General features: G+C 37.0%; 1 protein-coding gene across 1 annotated transcript; it reads left to right on the top strand.

The window, feature by feature from the left end:
• Positions 1 to 14722: 14722 nt before the first annotated feature.
• On the top strand, positions 14723 to 18592 carry LOC131016493 (receptor-like protein 7). Its single transcript, XM_057945194.1, has one exon. The coding sequence runs from the start codon at positions 15039 to 15041 to the stop codon at positions 18423 to 18425; it is 3387 nt and encodes a 1128-aa protein (XP_057801177.1). The 5' UTR covers positions 14723 to 15038; the 3' UTR covers positions 18426 to 18592.
• Positions 18593 to 20316: the final 1724 nt, after the last annotated feature.

Genomic DNA, 20316 nt, shown 5'->3' with positions numbered 1-20316 from the left:
TTTTTTTTTTTTTCCCGAAATTTCTGTTTTTTTTTTTTTTCTTTTTTTTTTTGTTTTTCGGTTTTTCTTTCTTTCGGATAATTCGGTTTTTCGGTTCGGTTTGGTTTTAATTATAAAAAAAATTTGGTTAATTCGGTTCGGTTTGTTCATTAATTCAGTTCGGTTCGTTTTTTTTAAAACCGAACTAAAATATGGTTTGGTTTGGTTTTAGCAAAAACCGAACCATATAACCGAATGCTCACCCCTAACTATAGCTGCTGGTAGAGTCGAGCAATTGGTAGTTAGGATAGTGGGGTTATGCTGTCGAAATTTTGTTAGATTTCAAGTAATTTTATATTTTTTTTTTTTTTTTCAATTAGAATTTGCAAGAAGATGATGTATCGTTGTGGATGTATGCGAGATACAATGATCGTACTGCATTTGAAACGGGACTTGAGACTTTCCTTGAGTTCACGAGAAATCAAACGGCGTACACAGATGGAGAAGGTAACATTTAGGGCTGTAAACGAGCCGAGCCGAGCCGAATACTAGTAGGCTCGAGCTCGACTCGTTTAAATCTTGGGTGTTCGAGCTCGGCTCGAGATCGATTCGAACTTTTATCTTGATGATCGAGCTCGGCTTGTCATCCACTTACTAAGCTCGGGCTCGGTTCGAGTTCGCTCGTTAGATATTCGTATATATGGTGTTTAAGCTCGAATTTGTTATAAATTTAAGAAAATCTTTTTAATTAATATGTTACACGAGTTCGAGCTCGAGTTCGACTCGTTTAAGGCTCGTGTACTAACTTCGATGGAAGGCTCGACTGAAGGTTCGTGAACAGGCTCGCGAACATGTTCGCGAACAATCGAATTCGAACATGTTCAGCGAGCTCAACTAGCCGAGCACTGTCAGGCTCGAGCTCAGCTCGATAAAAATTTTGAGCTCGAAATTAGGCTTGAGCTCGGCTCGTTTATTATCGAATCGAGCTCCAAACGAGCTTTTTTTTAGCCAAATCTCGAATAGCTTGCGAGTAGCTCTGTTCATTTACAGCCCTAGTAACATTAGGTGCCCGTGTAAGAAGTGCAAGAATCAAGCGTATTTAGATGTACCTACGGTCAGAAAACATTTAGTAGGCGTGGATTTGTCCTGAATTACACAATTGGGTTTCTCACGGGGAAGCACCGCTGTATATGCCGACAGAACATGCTATAATGGATGAGGATGATGGATCATACAATAACTACGAAAGGATGGTGCATGACCATGCTGGACCTAGTAATTACCAAGATCCTCCAAATCTAGAGCAGCCGCCCAATAATGACGCTCAGCAGATTTATAACATGTTGGATGCAGCGGATACTCCATTGTACGTAGGATGTGACACGTACACACAATTAAGCTGGATGACTCAATTCATGATGGACCCACATGTCAGAGAGGACTTACAATCAGATGTCTTCGATGATGAAAGTTGCTTTACCACAGGGTAACAACTGTCCAGAAGACTTCTATAGTACGAAAAGAAATATGCGCGGTTTGGGTTTACCAGTAGAGAAGATTGATTATTGTGTTAATAACTGCATGTTGTATTGGGGGAAAACTAGTGAGCTACATAGTTGTATGTTCTGTGACCAATCACGATATAAGGAAAACTTGCGTGCATATGGAAGCCGCCGAAAGAAACAGGTGCCCGCCAAACAGATGCACTATTTTCCCTTGACGCCGCCCGATTGCAGAGATTGTTTGCATCTCCCGTAACTGCTGAAATTATGCGTTGGCATGCGACCTCAACAGACGATGGATCATGCGCCACCCAGCCGACTCTCCGACATGGAAACACTTGAATTCAGTCTTTTCTGGATTCGCCGAGGAGATCAGAAATGTGAGATTGGAACTCTCTATAGATGGTTGTGCCCCATTTGCACAATCAGGGCGTCAATATTCTTCTTGACCAGTTATTGTCACGCCGTATAACTTGCCTCCGTGGTTGTGCATGAAAGAACAATTCATGTTCCTCACAGTCCTCGTGCCTGGGCCATCTAACCCAAAGATGATGTTGGACGTTTTCTTACAGCCACTGATACAAGCGTTGAAATCTCTGTGGGAGGTTGGTGTGAACACTTACGACATATCGTTGAAGCAAAATTTTCAGATGCGGGCAGCTCTTATATGGACTATCAGTGATTTTTCAGCCTACGCTATGTTGTCTGGGTGGAGTACAGCTGGGAAATTGGCATGTCCACACTGCATGGAGAATACAGAAGCATTCACTTTACCGAGGAATGGAAAACAATCGTGGTTTGATAATCATCGGAAGTTCTTACCTCCTAACCATGTGTTTAGGAGAAACAAAACTTCATTCTTGAAGAATAAGACCTGCAATGTGGGCCCACTAGAACAAAGATTAGGAATAGAAATTTTGAATCAAATTGAAGGGTTGGGCTTCTTGAAGGTTACCGAAGACTTCGATGGCAGGAACGCTCAACTCGCAAAATATCAACATGTGGGGTGGAAGAAGAAAAACATATTTTGGGATCTATCCTATTGGAGACATCTTTTGATTCGACATAATCTGGATGTCATGCACATTGAGAAATATGTGTTTGATAACGTGTTTGGGAGGCAATTACAGAGTTAAGTTTCTTCTTCAGAGAATTAACATCCCGCAACGTGTCCATATATGATATGGGAATACTTAGTGAGAAGATAGTTGTTACTCTTTGCAAACTTGAGCGTATCTTCCCTCCTAGTTTATTTGATTCAATGGAGCACCTACCAGTTCATTTGACAGATGAGGGACGATTGGCTGGTCCAGTGCAATATCGGTGGATGTATCATTTTGAACGATATTTGAGGACATTGAAAAACCATATAAAAAACAAAGCCAAGGTTGAGGGGTCCATCTCCAATGCATATTTACTTGCAAAAGTATCAACCTTATCTTCTTTTTACTTTGAAGATCAAATATCTACAAAGTGGACAACTTTGCCTCGCAATATTGGTATGCATGTTGCTGAAAATGATGATCCTCTTTGTCTCGCCATATTCAAACCAATTGGGCGTTCAATTGGCCGACGGACAAAGAGATACATGGATGAGCGCGAATACATTGCTGCACACTTGTATATTTTGAGCAATTGTGCAGAGGTTGCAGAGACATATAGCAAGTGAGTATTCTCGTTCAATTTATGTATAAGAAGTATTCATCATACATAGATAGTAACATATAATTTTTTCTTTGTATCCAAGTATCTTCGAGGAGGAAAAGCGATATGCAAATCCTTACATGACCGATGCAGAGTTCGAGGTCGCGTTTGACAATGAGTTTATTGTGTGGTTTAACCATTACGTAAGAGACGATATATTTATGTTAAACATACGTTTACTTACTCTAAAATTGGCTTGCAAACTTAAATTATTGTGTGTAACAGGTTTGTCGTCCTTGTAACGACGAGTTGAACATATGTATTAAGTCGCTTGCAGCTGGACCATTAAGGGAGATTGAAACATACACCGACTATTTCGTGAATGGCTATAGATTTCACACGACTGATCATGATAGAGAGAGTGCGACTATGAACAGTGGCGTTTGCATAAAAGGCTCGATCTACGGTAGTGATAGAGATGTGCTAGACTTTTATGGGCGTCTGCAAGAGGTTTGCGTGCTGGAGTATCCAGGGTATCTAATTAAGAAGACAGTCTTGTTCAAATGTGAATGATTTGACTTGTCGGCTCAAGGAACTTCTATTGATACAGACTTCAAGTTGGTTTCAGTGAACCACACAAGAAGATATAAGAAGTATGATCCCTTTATTTTGGCGAGTCAGGCAGTTCATATGTTTTACTGCCCCTATCCCAATACGAACCAATCAAAGAAAAATTGGTGGTCAGCATGCAAAGTCAACGCAAGATCAAATGTTGAAGTATCTATTGCAGCATCTACATCAACGTTAGATCAACCATTTCAAGAAGAAGTGGTTACTATTATGTCTACCCACACAAATGTTAAAATGTTTGATATTAAATTAATTCTCTTTCTTTCAACAGAAAGAGTTTTCTTGACAGACCGGGGATGAGCATGACGTGAGGGCCATATGGGAGCGAAACGCCCGCAAAATGTACTCCGACATGATGAGCGACTACAAGAAAGAGCTCAGGGTGTGTACCCAGCCAGGGAGAGAGATGTCTAGACCCGCCTGGATGACTCCCGATTTCTGGACTGGACTCCAGCTATACTGGCAGAGTCCCGAGGTTCAGGCTTGTTTCTACACGAGCACGTGCCAACCGGATGTCCGAGCCCGATGGGGAGGGTACAAGGATCAGTAGGCACGTGGGTGGGTCTCAGTCGACACGTATCCTGCAGCAGCATATGGTTAGTAATTAACAAATAATTAAGTTCATAAGTATATGTATATATATATATAAATATAAGTATATATATATATAATATCTTGACTAATATAACTTATTTATCTTATATAAATGCATGAACAGAGCTTGAAGCCTGATTTCCCCCAGGATGCGCCGAACTATGCCACCTTCCTCCGCCTCCACGTGTACATCGACGGAAGTTATACGTCGGAGAGAGATGAAAGAATTGATGTAAGTGTTTAAGTTTATTCAAATATTTAGTGAATGTATTTATTTTCTAACAATTATGCATTGTTATGTATGAATTAGCACGAGGTTCATCGACTTGCTGCTGCCACAGGATGAGAGCACCGGCTAGATGATGTGTATTTGGAAGTGGTACAGCCAGACAGATCACGGATCTATGGCGTCGGGAGTGCCGGGTAGAGCCAGGCTAGTAGGGGGTCTATCTGCAGCACAGGCACTTCTGCAGTGAATTAGCAGCTTTATGAGACACGGATCTCCACGCTGGAGGAGCGCCTGCAGCAGCAAGAACAAGAGCGGGTTGCAGAAAAGGTTGTAATAGAGGCACGATTGGCTGCAGAGCAAGCAGAACGGCAAGCCCTCATGGAGCGCTTTGCCCAAATGGAGCAGTTAATGAGGATGTATGGTGGTCAGCGAGCTCCATCCCCTGATGATGATGATGCTGCTTAGGTCTCTCCCTGATGATGATGATGCTAGACTTTCATATTTATGTTTTCAAACAAAATTACATTTGCACTTTATTTTCAAATTTATGTTTTATTGAACTATATATTTAAAGTGTTTTAGTAAAACTATATATGTTTTATATATTTATGGCAATGATGATGATGATTGCATTTAACGTAAATAAATAAATTCAAATCACATTACAATAACCAAATTAAAACACTTTTGGTGTATTAATGTTTAAAAAAAATTAATTAATAATTAAATATTTTACCGACGATAAAAATAAGGACGAAAATGAACTCGATCAGTAATTAACAACATCTTTCAGGTATTATCTCCACATATTCTAAGATTATGAATATATATATATGAGTGGGTATATAGCCTTTAAATGAATTAATAGGTATAGATATATCAATAATACGAGTGTTCTGTATTGGTGACTACTCGAAAAGAATTTCAAAGTTAAGCGTGCTTGACACAGAGCACAAGCAAGATGGGTGACCCACTGGGAAGTTGGGTGATCGACTCGGAAGTTCGGCTAACTTATGCAATACAGTATAAATACGGAAAAAAATTATAGAAATACAATAAACAAATATAAATAAATAACTAGAATAAATAAAATAAATTAATAGGTTTGTGCTTTTATAAGCTTCAGGGGTTATTCTGCAATATTCATTAAGTTGAAGGACTCTCTAGCAAATAGGCATAATAGTTAGTTATTTCTCAGCTAACTGAAGCAGCGGCCGTTTTGCGAGAGGATTTGCAGAAGATCAGATTGATGTATAAAGGCATTCTCTTATTGTATTCCTTAGTTTGCAGTGTGTATTTTCTTCTTCTGATTTACTTCTACGATATTGAGTTGAGTGGAAAGATTTGGAGAGGTGCTAAGTATAGCTGCTGTAAATTGAAGCTTGAAGCTTCTTCTCTGTACTCTTCCGATTCTTGATAGTGAAAGTGTTCATCTCCTTGTCCGTGGATGTAGGCCTTCGTGGCTGAACCACGTAAAGAATCTGTGTCATTGTTTTACTTTGATTTTACGAATTGATTCAACAATTGGCGTCGTCCGTCGGAATCGAACCCACGACGATCATCGCTTGAAGCTGAGTTGGTCAGATTTTTTCAATCGGTAAATAGATCTAACCGATTCGATTGTTTGAAGGAGATGAATCCATCCAAGATTGAGATGGATAAATTTACCGGGAAAAACGATTTCTCGCTGTGGAAGATTAAGATGCACGCGATGTTGGTGCAGCAGGGACTTGCACAAGCTATTGATGGAGATCAGAAAAAGGAGAAAGATGATGATGCATCTGCCTCAAAGATGAGCAAGGGCGAGATAGATCAAAGGGCGCGTAGCTTGATAATTCTCAGTCTTGGAGATAAGGTTCTTCGCGAAGTAGCGAAGGAGAAAACAACTGCACAACTTTGGTCAAAATTGGAGTCATTATATATGACCAAGTCCCTCGCAAACAGGCTATATCTGAAGCAGAAGCTGTACTCTCTCAAGTTTTCTGAAGAAAAATCGATAGAAGATCAAATGGAAGAATTCACAAAGTCCATAGATGATCTGGAAAGTATAGATGCACAACTGGCAGATGAAGATAAGGCAATCCTTTTGCTAAATGCACTCCCTAGAAGCTATGAACATTTGAAGGATGCCATAGTCTTTGGGAGAGAAGGATCAATCTCTCTTGAAGAGGTTCAAACTGCTCTGCGTGCTAAAGAACTCCAAAAACAAAACGATGGGAAACAAGAAGCTTATTCAGAAAGCTTAAACATCAAGAAGTACAAAGGGAAAGGCAAGAAGTCAACTGATGATTCAAAGAAGAAAAAGGAAGGGAAAAAGGAATCTGGGAAAGAAGCAAAGAAATGTTTTGAATGTCAGAAAACAGGTCACTTGAAGAAGAACTGCTATATCTGGAAAAGGAAACAACAGGAACAGAAAGGAGCAATTCAAAACAATGCTGATAATGTTCAAGAAACAGTAGATGCTGAAGCCTTGAACGTTTCTCAAGATGACCCTCAATTCAAATGGATCATGGACTCAACTTGCACATTCCACATGTGTCCCAACAAACACATGCTCAACAAACTGGAACTAAATGAGCAAGGATCAGTCCTGCTAGGCAACAACCAAATTTGCCATGTGAAAGGTATGGGATCAGTTGGATTTAAGATGCATGATGGTTCCTTTAAACTGATTACTGAAGTAAGATTCATACCTGATATTAAAAGAAATCTGATTTCTTTGGGTTTGTTAGAAAAGAAGGCATGTAGTTGGGAATCTAATAATGGAGAATTACATGTGAAAAAGGATGGAAAGCTGATTATGAAAGCATATAGAAAACATAATTTGTACTATCTTGATGCTAAGGTTGTTATTGGTGAGAGTGAGTCCAATATTGCTGATGATTTTATGAAATGGCATACTAGACTAGGCCATGTTGGAGAAAAAGGCTTAAAGGAACTTATAAAACAGAAAATAATCCCTAGTTCGAGTTGTGATAAAATGCAACACTGTGAACCTTGCATGCTAGGAAAAAGCACTAAATTACCTTATCCTAAGGGTATGCATGTAAGTAAATCACCTCTTGATTATGCTCATGCCGATTTATGGGGTCCAGCTAACACTGCTACTCTTGGAGGAGCAAGATATTTTCTCTCTATTGTTGATGACTTTAGCAGGAAGGTCTGGATATATCTTTTGAAACAAAAGTCCGACGCTTTCAATTGCTTCAAAGAATGGTGCGTTGAGGTGGAGAATCAAAAGAGAGTCTCTCTCAAATATTTGAGGACAGACAATGGTCTAGAATTCTTATCAAAGGAGTTTGACAAGTACTGTAAGAAGAAAGGAATCAAAAGGCATAAAAGCGTTCCAGCCAATCCACAACAAAATGGAGTGGTGGAAAGGATGAACAGGACCTTATTGGAAAGGATGAGGTGTATGATGATAAGCTCAGGATTACCAGAAAGATTCTGGGGAGAAGCTGCATTAACAGCAGCCCACCTGATCAATAGGTCACCTTCTTCAGTTTTGAAGTTCAAAACCCCAGAGGAATTGTGGACAGGGCATGTCAGTGACTACTCAAGCTTAAAGCCATTTGGTTGTCAGGCTTTTGTGCACATAAAGCAGAACAAACTAGCACCAAGAGCTTTAAGGTGTGTCATGCTTGGATACCCTACTGGAGTGAAGGGATACAGATTATGGTGCACAGAGAAGGGAGAAAATAAGGTTATATTGAGCATAGATGTAATATTCAAAGAAGACATTATGCCTTTTAAGAAAGAAAAGGTTTCCATACTCAATGAAAGAGACATCTCTACTGCTCAAAGTTTAAGAGATATACAGGTCAAGGTCGAGCCCCTAGATCAACAAACTAGTGAGCAAGAAGTTTCAGACCAAGAATCTGAAAGGGAAACAGTGAGAATCAACAACTGATAGAGGAGCATGATGAACTTTCAGACTACATGTTGGCCAGGGATAGAGTCAGAAGGGAAATAAAACCTCCAAGTCGTTATGGAAATGCTGATATGATAGGATATGCTTTCAACATAGCAGAAGATTTGGAGTATCAGGAGCCCAAGAACTATAAGGAAGCCATGAGAAGTAAAGACAGGAGCAATTGGTTAAGAGCAATGCAAGAAGAAATGGATCCATTAAAGAAAAACCAGACATGGATACTTGTTGACAGACCATCTCATCAAAAGGCAGTTGGATGTAAGTGGATCTTCAAAAAGAAGATAGAGATGGTGAATGGAATGGAACAAGTCAGGTTCAAGGCTAGATTAGTAGCCAAAGGATTCGCTCAAAATGAGGGAATAGACTTTAATGAAATATTCTCTCCAGTAGTGAAACATTGCTCCATAAGGATTTTACTATCTCTGGTGACTCAAGATGATATGATATTAGAGCAGCTCGATGTGAAAACTGCCTTCTTGAATGGAAATCTAGAAGAAACTATATATATGGAGCAGCCTGAGGGTTTTATTTCACCAGGACAGGAAGGAAAGGTTTGCCTTCTCAAAAGATCTTTGTATGGACTCAAACAAAGCTCAAGGCAATGGTATATTAGATTTGATGAGTTTATGCTTGGTTCTGGTTATAAGAGATCTCAACATGATAATTGTGTTTACATGCTAAAGGAAGGAAAATATCCATCAGTTTATCTTCTTTTGTATGTGGATGACATGTTGATAGCTAGCAAGAGTAAAGCTAAGATTCAATTGCTTAAGGAGCAGATGAAATCTGTGTTTGAAATGAAGGAATTGGGAGCAGCAAGAAGGATACTTGGTATGGATATTATCAGAGATCAACAAAGGGGAAAACTTTGCTTATTGCAGAGTGATTATGCTACTAAAGTGATCAGAAAATTTATGATGCATGAAGCTAAAAGTCTGGTGATTCCACTGTCTCAACAAGCCAAGTTTTCTGTTACTCAATGTCTTAAGACTGATGAAGAAATGAAGCAGATGTTTTCAGTGCCATACTCCAATGCAGTTGGATCAGTCATGTACATGATGATATGTACTAGACCAGATCTTGCTTATGCTATAAGTATCCTCAGTAGATACATGTCCAATCCAGGAAGAGAGCATTGGGAAGGATTAAAAGGAGTTCTCAGATACATTAAAGGGTCAGCTGATTGTGGTTTGTTATTTGAGAAGAATGGTATTTTTAAAGGTGATCCTCTAAGAGGTTATGTTGATGCAGATTATGCTGCTAATATTGATTGCAGGAGATCCCAAATAGGATATATATTTACTCTGTATGGGACTGCAATCAGCTGGAAATCAGTACTTCAATCCGTAGTAGCCATATCTACTACAGAGGCTGAATTTATGGCCATGACAGAGGCTGTGAAGGAAGCAGTTTGGCTTAGAGGTATTCTTGAAGAGTTTGGAGTTTTTCAAAAGAGTGTTGAGATTTTTGGTGACAACCAAAGTGCTCTTCACCTAGCCAAACACCAAGTATTTCATGAGAGGTCAAAGCATATAGATGTGAAGTACTATTTTGTTCGTGATCTTATTAACAAAGGTCTGATAAGGTTTACTAAGGTGGGAACCGAAGACAATGCTGCAGATGCTCTTACTAAGGCTTTGCCAAGAGTTAAGTTTAAGTATTGTCTGGATCTTGTTAAAGTTTGTTAATTGTTTTGGTTTTGATGAGGAGATGAGCTTATATGCAGCAAGGTGGAGTTTGTAGGTTTGTGCTTTTATAAGCTTCAGGGGTTATTCTGCAATATTCATTAAGTTGAAGGACTCTCTAGCAAATAGGCATAACAGTTAGTTATTTCTCAGCTAACTGAAGCAGCGGCCGTTTTGCGAGAGGATTTGCAGAAGATCAGATTGATGTATAAAGGCATTCTCTTATTGTATTCCTTAGTTTGCAGTGTGTATTTTCTTCTTCTGATTTACTTTTACGATATTGAGTTGAGTGGAAAGATTTGGAGAGGTGCTAAGTATAGCTGCTGTAAATTGAAGCTTGAAGCTTCTTCTCTGTACTCTTCCGATTCTTGATAGTGAAAGTGTTCATCTCCTTGTCCGTGGATGTAGGCCTTCGTGGCTGAACCACGTAAAGAATCTGTGTCATTGTTTTACTTTGATTTTACGAATTGATTCAACAAAAAATAAAAAATATTACCGACGGCAACAGCGCCGTCGCTAACTAGCCGGCCAGTAAATACTTTCACTGGCGACCGTGCCTTACTACCGACGGCAAAATACTGTCGGTAATCATGCGTCTTTTTGTAGGGAAGGTTGAGTAGGAAAGACGAGTGGGTGTAATTCACTATCACTATCACTTTTTTTGATGCAGTAATTCACAATCACTAAAGACGGTCTTAAAAGTCCAAAATGTTGAGCTACCAACACCATTTTTGACTCTTTATCATTTTCTGTTTACTCTTTCTTTCCTATTTATCTCTATTATTTTCTTATTCGCTTAAAGATTATAAATTCAAAATCTCACCAGCAAAATTGAGATCAAATTAATTGCACAAGAATTGCTTAGCGCAAATTATTTTTAATGTTAATTAGTGTATATAAGAAGATTATGAATTAAAACTTGTTATAGCCTATATGTTGTCATCAATATGTATTTAGTCTAAATCTAATAAAACAAAACACGATATTACTATAGAAAGCATAATATTAGACACATGAATCGCGAATAAAAATTGTTATAAATTGAGGCAATAATTTATACTACTATTTATTAAAAGTCGATCGATGAAGTTTCCTCATGCTCCCAAACGTGAAGACTGCACATGTAATTGCTCTCTGAACTATGATTTATATATTATTATATTATATAATGAGGTCAACTTCTATGTTAAGTAATTCATCAAATTTATGGTAAGCATCCAACATAACGCGAAGCCTGTCATCGTCAGATTTTCTATATTTTTATCAATTCATTAATCAAAAAGTGTTCTCTTGATTTAATTAATATCTCCGTGAAAAGTTTCACAACTACAAATTTACGTAGTTTTCATAAGAAAAATAAATGAATTAAAGAAAAACAACTAAAAACAAGAAAAACAAGAAATTGATTGGTCAATGAGGTTGACGGGTGAGAGCGTAAGGAAATGAGCCAACCCCACTCACCCATTGCCAGTTGCCACCCTTTCACACGCACAAAACACACACAAATTAATTCGTAGAGACTCGTTTAATACGGATGATTATAGTGTATAATATATTTAGAGTAAAAATTTGAAGTAGCCAAAATGAAACATAAAATACAATTTATAGTCACACATTAAAAAATATAAAATTTGATCATTTTTATTGATTTGGACGTTTTTACCCTTAATGAGGCGGACCAGGTAGGATCAGGCACGCAGGTCGCGTGTCGGGTCGGGTTAGACACTTATGGCACTAATAGTGCCAAGATTTTACTTTGGTTTTATTTTGGATTTCCGTTGGCACTTATGGCACTAATAATGCCAAAAGTGCCATCGAAAATCCAAAATAAAACCAAGTAAAATAGTCTTTTGGCACTTATGACACTAATAGTGCCATAAGTGTCATACGTGCAACAGAAACAACATCAATAGAATCAAGAAATCATAAACCCTAAATGGATAATTTAAACCCTAAATCGAACATCTAAACCCTAAATAGATAATCTAAACCTTAAATGGAACATCTAAACCCTACGAGGAAGTGTTTAAAATGGTCATTTTAGCACTTATGGCACTAATAGTACTATAAGTGACATACGCGCAGCTAGGGGTGTAAACAAACCAAGCCGCTCGCGAACTATTCGGAGCTCGGCTTGAAAAAAGCTCGTTCAAGTTCATTTAGAGAAGCTCGATAAATAAACAAACCAAACTTGAGCTTAGTAGTATTCGGCTCGTTAGCTCGTGTACATGTTCGTCAAGTGATTCAGCTTGAAAAATATAAATTATTAGTATATACAACTTATATTTATCCACTAAATTAAATTAATAATAATTGTATTAAATCTCTAATTAATTTTATTTGTCATAAGAAAATAATTAATATATTTATTATTTTAAATAAAATAATTTATTTGTAAAATAAAATAATCAATATTTTGAATATAAATATAAATTTAGAAAGTTCGTATAGGCTCGATTAGGCTCGTGAGCCGCTCGCGAGCCTCAAAGTATTCGGTAAGTAAAGTTCGAGATTCGATTCGATACTAAACAAACCAAACTTGAGCACACCACTATTCGGTTCGGCTCGGTTCGATTACACCCCTACGCGCAGCGGACGCTGGCTTTTCCCTGCGAGCGCGCAACTCACCCATAAGCTTCCACCGGCCGCGCAATCATCCAGCGGTCGCGCAATCACCCTAGCGGCCGAGTAAAAAGGGCAAATTAGGCATACCACCTAATTAATAACCATATTTTGATGTTTTAAGATTATGGGCCAAAAATTGATTTTCAATCTTCATTATACTCATTTGACTACATTGTTTCATATATTTTAATATTTATTTGATAAAATGTAATACAAAACACACGATCCTTTATAAATTAAAAATCCGAAAATATTATACTGATTTGATCAGAGATTCTGTATACCGCCTACAAAGGTAGAATATGTAATACAAATCTTAATTAATTTTATATAATTTTAATACATTGTACTAAACAACATATTATATTTTATAGATATTTTAATACATTTTTATCAAACATGATATTAATATGACATATAATATAAGATATCTCACTCAAATATATCACACCATATCCCATACCATGTATCAAATGAGCGTATAAAATAGAAATATATTTACATAATTGATATACTAATAATCTAATGATTAAGATTTAATAATATAATAATCATATGTAAATGTATGAATTTTTTATAAAAGACGTATGAATTCACTATATAAATATCTGAATTGTAAAAATTAAAATTTTAGCTACTTATGAAATTCGAACTCCGGTCCATAAATTCATCTAATAAAATGATGAAAAAATTATTTTAATGATTTAAAACTGAAAATAATTCATATTTTATATTTTAAGAGCATATTTCTTTTAACCCCTCCTAAAAAAGTGGACGTTAGAAATTGAACCCCATACCTCTTTTACATGATGAAAGAGGGTCACCTCTTCAATGATTTCCGGACATACTATTATAAGGATTAGTGTGTTCACGCACAATTGAATATTTTTTGAGGCATTTCTTTTGAGTGATAAAATGAATAGATAAAAATAATTCAAATTAATCTATCATTTATTACTTTGATGTATTAATTAAATTTAAACTTATTTGACCATTTTAACTTTTAAATACGCAATCATATCATTTAATGATAATAAAACATAATTCAGTCCGTAAAACGCTTCCCCTCCAATCAATAGGTTGGGAGTTCGACTCACCAAGAGGGAAAATGACGAGGCCATTATTCATCTTTAAAAAAAATCATATCACTTGATATATATAAACCCCTCACAATATTAATACTCCATAAGTCCTAATTCAATATGTCATGTTTTTTTATTTGGACGTCCTATTTCAATTCGTTTCTTTTTAAAATGAATAGTCAATACATGACATACATCTCAACGTAACTCATTATATTATCATAGCACTTATATCATGTTTTCTTATTTGGACGTCCACCTTTAATACGTTACTTTCTAAAATGAAAAATCAATACATAAGAAACACCTCAGCATGACTCATTATTTTATCATATCACTTGATATAAACGCCCCCTCACAAAATTAATACTTCATCAGTCCTAATTCAATATGTCATGTTTTCTTATTTACACGTCCTATTTTAATATGTCACTCCCTAAATTGAAAAATCAATACATAACAAACATCTTAACACAACTCATTATTTATACTAAATGGTATTGTAATTTATCTCTTATTTCATTTTTAAAAATATTTTCATTTTTCTCTCTTACTTTTTGAATAAATAAATAAAAAAAATTACTTTATATCTCCTATTTAATTATAAATTGTTTGTTTTTAACATTCATGCTCAAATCTTATGGTGTATTAAATTGAGAGGGAGGGATTATAATTCAACGCTAGAAATATATATGACAACATTCCTCGTATATTATATTCCACTGGTTAAAGTCATCAATTCAAACCAAGTTGGCCAAGTCTTGGTTCTGGTACTACATCACATAGGAAGAAAACTCTAAAGTCAAACCAAACCAATTAACTAATGGAGGGGCCGACATTAAGCGCGTTGAGTAATAGCTATACGATCACACATATAATACACACAAAACACGTAGTTAACCATTTTTTACCTTTAGAAAAGAACAAAGAAACTCCCACGCTGACCATCCTATCTCTTCCTCATACCTTCCTGTCATCCCTTCCTTTTCTCCTTTGCTTCTCTCTCAAACAAGTCTCGGCGACGCCATAACCGAAAATTCTTTGCTTCGATATTTGTCGAAAGGGGTTGTCCATGGATTATATCCACACAACTTCATCACTAGACATGTTTATGGGAGCTTCTTGCAACTCAAACCAATGAGAATTCAACTCTTTCTTCCATGCCTTCTTTTCTTATCCCTGATCCAAATCTTGATTGCTCTTCTTGCTTCTGGCCAATGCACCGACGACCAAAGATCTTCGTTGCTGCAACTGAAGAGCACCCTTGTGTTTGATTCCACTTCTTCTACCAAGCTGGTAAAATGGAACCAAAGTGATGACTGCTGCAGATGGGAAGGAGTCGGTTGTGATGGAGCAGGACGTGTGATCAGTTTGAACCTCGAGAACGAGACGATTTCAGGAGGGATCGACAACTCGACTGCTCTTTTCAGACTTCAATATCTTGAGGAGCTAAATTTGGCTTTCAACTTCTTCAACAGCGCGCAGATTCCAAGGGGACTTCAAAATTTGACCAATTTGGCAAACCTGAATTTGTCAAATGCTGGTTTTGGCGGACAGGTTCCGATCGAAATTTCAACGTTGAGAAGTCTGGTTATTCTTGATCTCTCCACCTTGTTTGGAGGAGCTAAGTCTCTAAAACTTGAGAATCCAAATCTGCAGAGGCTTGTTGAGAATCTTCCAAGGCTGAGGCAACTCTATCTTGATAATGTCAACATTTCTGCTCAAAGAAGTGACTGGAGCCAAGCATTGTCTTCTTCTCTGCCCAACTTAACGACGTTGAGCTTGCGCAGCTGTGGTCTATCAGGCCCTCTGGATTCTTCGCTTGCAGGGCTTCATTCTCTCTCGATTCTCCATCTTGGTGGGAACAATCTGTCGACGATGGTGCCGGAATTCATGGCAAAATTTTCAAATTTGACAACCTTGACTTTGGGCAATTGCTTTCTGCAAGGTACCTTTCCAGATGCCATCTTTCAGGTTTCCACTCTAAAGATTCTTGATTTGTCCGCCAATAAGCATCTCAGTGGCTCCATTCCACAGCTTCCCCTGGGCAGTTCTATAAGGACTATGGTGCTTAGCTACACTGCTTTCTCAGGTCGGTTGCCCGATTCCATTGGCAATCTAAGAATGTTGTCTAGGATAGACCTTTCTAGTTGCAACTTCACCGGAATGATTCCAACCACCATCTCAAATCTAACAGAGCTAGTCTATATGGATTTCTCATTGAACTCTTTCAAAGGTTCAATACCCCCTTTTAGTATGTCCAGTAAACTCACCTATGTAGACCTCAGTCGCAATTCTCTAACAGGTTCACTTTCTTCCAAGCATTTTGAAGGGCTTTCCAATCTTGAATACCTAAATTTAGGGTTCAATTCATTGAATGGGAGCATTCCTCCTTCCCTTTTTGGTCTCCCTTCACTGCAGGGACTTCTTCTTTCCAGCAACACATTTAGTGGCCAGATTGATGAATTTCCCATTCCCAATCCCTCTAATTTGGATACACTAGATGTGAGCAGTAATCAGCTTAATGGGTCTGTTCCAGAGTCTTTCTTCAAACTTGAGGGTTTGAGTGTTCTATCACTTTCTTCAAACAACTTCAGTGGCTCCTTAAAGCTGGAAAAGGTTCAAAAGTTTCCCAACCTCACAAGACTGGAGCTTGGACACAACAACTTGTCTGTTGATACAAGCAATTCAAGTTTGTCGAGGCTACCCCAGTTAAGCCGGTTAAATCTAGCTTCCTGCAACATGCACAGTTTTCCCGATCTGAGAAACCAATCCAGACTGACATTTTTGGACCTCTCAAACAACCATATTGCAGGAGAAATACCTAGCTGGGTTTGGACTATTGGAGGTGGATCACTCCTCCATTTGAATCTTTCTTCTAATCTCCTTGTTGGTCTCCAAAAGCCCTTCAACATGTCTGTTTTTCTTAGCGTACTAGACTTGCATTCAAACCGTCTCCAAGGCGAGTTTCCAATGCCCCCCCAGTCAGCTGTCTATGTAGATTACTCCAGCAATCACTTTCAACAACCCATTCCAGTTAACATAGGTTACTCTGTTTCGTTCACACTGTTCTTCTCTATAGCAAACAATAACCTTGGTGGACCAATTCCTCAATCTCTTTGCAATGCAACCTACCTTCAAGTTCTTGATCTCTCTCACAACAACTTGACTGGTAGTATACCAAATTGCCTCATAAACAGTTATAGTCTTGCAGTGTTGAATCTGGGGAAAAATAAATTCGTTGGTGATATACCAGATTTGTTTTCTTCCAGCTGTGGTTTAAAAACTTTGGACCTCAGTCAAAATAACCTAGGAGGAAAAATCCCACTGTCCATGGCCAACTGCAAATCTTTAGAAGTCTTGAATGTGGGAAACAATGGGATTGACGATACATTCCCATGCAGGCTAAAAAATTCTTCCAGCTTGCGCGTTCTTGTTCTGCGCAGCAATAAGTTTTATGGGGACATCAGTTGTTCTGAGGTCCATGGGAGCTGGTCAAATCTTCAAATCATCGACCTAGCTTTCAATAACTTAAGTGGAGAAATACATCCAGGTTGCATTGCAACTTGGAGAGGAATGATGCTAGACAATGGCACACAGTCGAGGGAAGACCACATCCACTTTGAGTTTCTGAGAGGCTTATACTACCAGGATGCAGTGACAGTCACTATCAAAGGCCTAGAGCTGGAGCTGGTCAAGATTTTGACAGTCTTCACTGCTATTGATTTCTCTTGCAACAATTTCAGTGGAGCTATACCTGGAACAGTTGGAGATCTGAGTACACTTTATGTCCTCAACTTATCACACAATTCTTTCTCAGGTGTGATTCCAAGAACAATTGGAAAGCTGACACAGCTTGGTTCATTGGACCTTTCAATGAACCAGCTGACAGGGATAATACCACAAGAGCTCACAAGTCTCACCTTCCTTTCATTCTTGAACTTATCCTACAATCAGCTATATGGAATGATCCCAAGAGGTAGCCAATTTCAAACTTTCTCCGCGGATTCATTTGCTGGAAACCCAGGGTTATGTGGATTCCCTTCGAACACAAACTGTTCCTCTGACGATCCAAAGGAAAAGCTGAGACGAAGATGGAATAGTGTGGATTTCAATTGGCAATTCATCTTCACCGGCTTGGGATATGGAGTTGGAGTATCATTGATTCTCGCACCTCTTGCATTCTGCAAGGAGTGGAGGGAAAAGTGTGAAGAGCAAGTTGATCAATTTCTGAAGCTTATCTATCCGAGATATGGATTCAGTTACGTCAGGTATGATGACAAGGTTGAGACGATAAAGGAGTATGAAGATGAGATGACAGAGGATGATGAAGATGACGATGATGATGAAGATACAGGAACAATAATACAAAGCGGAAGGTACTGCATTTTTTGCACGAAACTAGACATTCAAATCAAAACAGTCATGCATAATCCGAAATGTACATGCCATTTCTCGCCTCCCAGAATCTCTTCCACGCCCACATCGTCATCATCATCTAGTTTACTAGTCATATATCGCTGAAACTTTTGAATCGTCTCTTCTTTTGTTTCTTCATTTTGTAAAGATACATAGATAGGTTACATGCATTTTCCGGCAAAGGAATTGACGATACAAGATTTTTTGGAGAATTTGTGTAAGAAGCAATTGTTACTTACTTTGTCATACAGAACAAAGAAACCTTTTGTTAATTTTTATCTCAAATGAGTAATTTCATCGAACATAGTATGCTCAATTCCAAAATGACCCAAACAAGAGAAAATGATTAAGAATTTGAAGTTCAGCCACAAAATAGCATAAAAAAGGAACATAAACATAAATTTGGAAGAAGGAAGTCCAGAACTGTACCTCGGAGACATTATCCAGCAGATAGAACTGATTGAATAGAGCACGAGGTCGAATTTTGTTGTCGGACTCCATATATGCAGGGAATTTCGTACTATTCATTTTTTCTGTTTTTCTTCCTTTGTTCGATTTTGCTGTGTGTGTGTGTGTGTGTGTGATATAGGTATACATTGGATAAATTAGACATTACATGCCCGTTTTTATTTAACCACACTTTAAAATTTGCAAGTAAACAGTTTAGATGGGTAATGAAGTACTAATCTATATATATATATATATATAGGGGAGGGCTAGAATAAAAACACTCTTAAGTGTATAAAATATAAATGATTTTCAGCCCTTAGATCATCAAGATCTACGGTTGATTCGTAACCCTTTTGGATGAATTCGTGGTCCTGGGTTCGAATCTCAAAGGTAGCAAAAATTTATTTTTCACAATTCGTAACCATGTTGGATGAATTCGTAACCCTGTTGGATAAAATTCGTACATTAAAAAACGTTTATATTTATATTTTAAGAAGTGTTTTTACAGTAGCCCTCTCCTGTATATATATATAGGGGGCCGCTCCAATGAGACCCCCTAATTTTAATGAGATCTAGGGCACGATCTGGTGCGTTTATTTTATCAATCCTATGGCTGATATTGTATCTGGATGGTGATTTTTTTTTTCGCAGGGTTCGAATCCTGGAGGGAGCAGAATATTTTAAATTTTGTTATTCATCAGTATATACTGCATTGTTCATCAGTATATACGATCCTGTTCATCAGTATATATGTCTTATTCATTACGAATTTTTAAAATTTTATTTTTCATCAGTATATATATCTTGTTCATTAGATATGCGTTTTGTTCATTAGTATTATATGTCTTATTCATTGTACTCATGTTATACGAAAAATAGGGGGTCTCACTGGAGCGCGCCCCTATATATATATATATATATATATATATATATATATATATATTATATAAAAGTAAAATAAACTCTATCCTATGTGGCGTAATAGAATCACTCTATTCTAATTTTCCGCAATTCTCATTCATTCTTATTTTTTCTAAATTTTTAATTAACAAATTTTTATATATCTAATTTCGAACCTATAATTTCTTATGCATTAATTATATCCCAACCGTAAAGTCAAATTATACACATTATGAATACAGAATCTATTAATTCAGTTAGTAATACCAATTAAACATACGTTTAGAATCTTTTAATTTTTAATTTATTTATTGTTATATTTTTTTTCTTCCAGTTCCTTATAATTATATATTTTTAAATTTTATTTATTATTATAATTTCATTAAAGGTAAAATATTATATTCAAACAAAAAATAATTATAATAATTTTTTATTATTTTTGCAGCTAACATCAATCTTTTGTTAAACAAAATCGTTATTTACATGTAAATATATATATATATATATATATATATATATATATATTTCATAAAATATTTATTTTAGGCCTATTTCAAATAAATATTACATCCTTTTACTTTAACACAATTTTATTAGATGCTCTCTTTAGTGAAAAGAAATTTATGAAATAAAAAATAAATTGAAT

Source organism: Salvia miltiorrhiza, chromosome 3 (genome assembly GCF_028751815.1).
Source record: "Salvia miltiorrhiza cultivar Shanhuang (shh) chromosome 3, IMPLAD_Smil_shh, whole genome shotgun sequence".
Taxonomy (NCBI): Eukaryota; Viridiplantae; Streptophyta; class Magnoliopsida; order Lamiales; family Lamiaceae; genus Salvia; species Salvia miltiorrhiza.
The sequence above is the reverse complement of the archived record's forward strand: the minus strand, read 5'-3'. Positions and strand labels throughout refer to the sequence as shown.

Excerpts from the sequence above, each read along its gene's own strand:
- LOC131016493 (XM_057945194.1), top strand. The coding sequence starts at position 15,039 with ATGAGAATTCAACTCTTTCTTCCATGCCTTCTTTTCTTATCCCTGATC.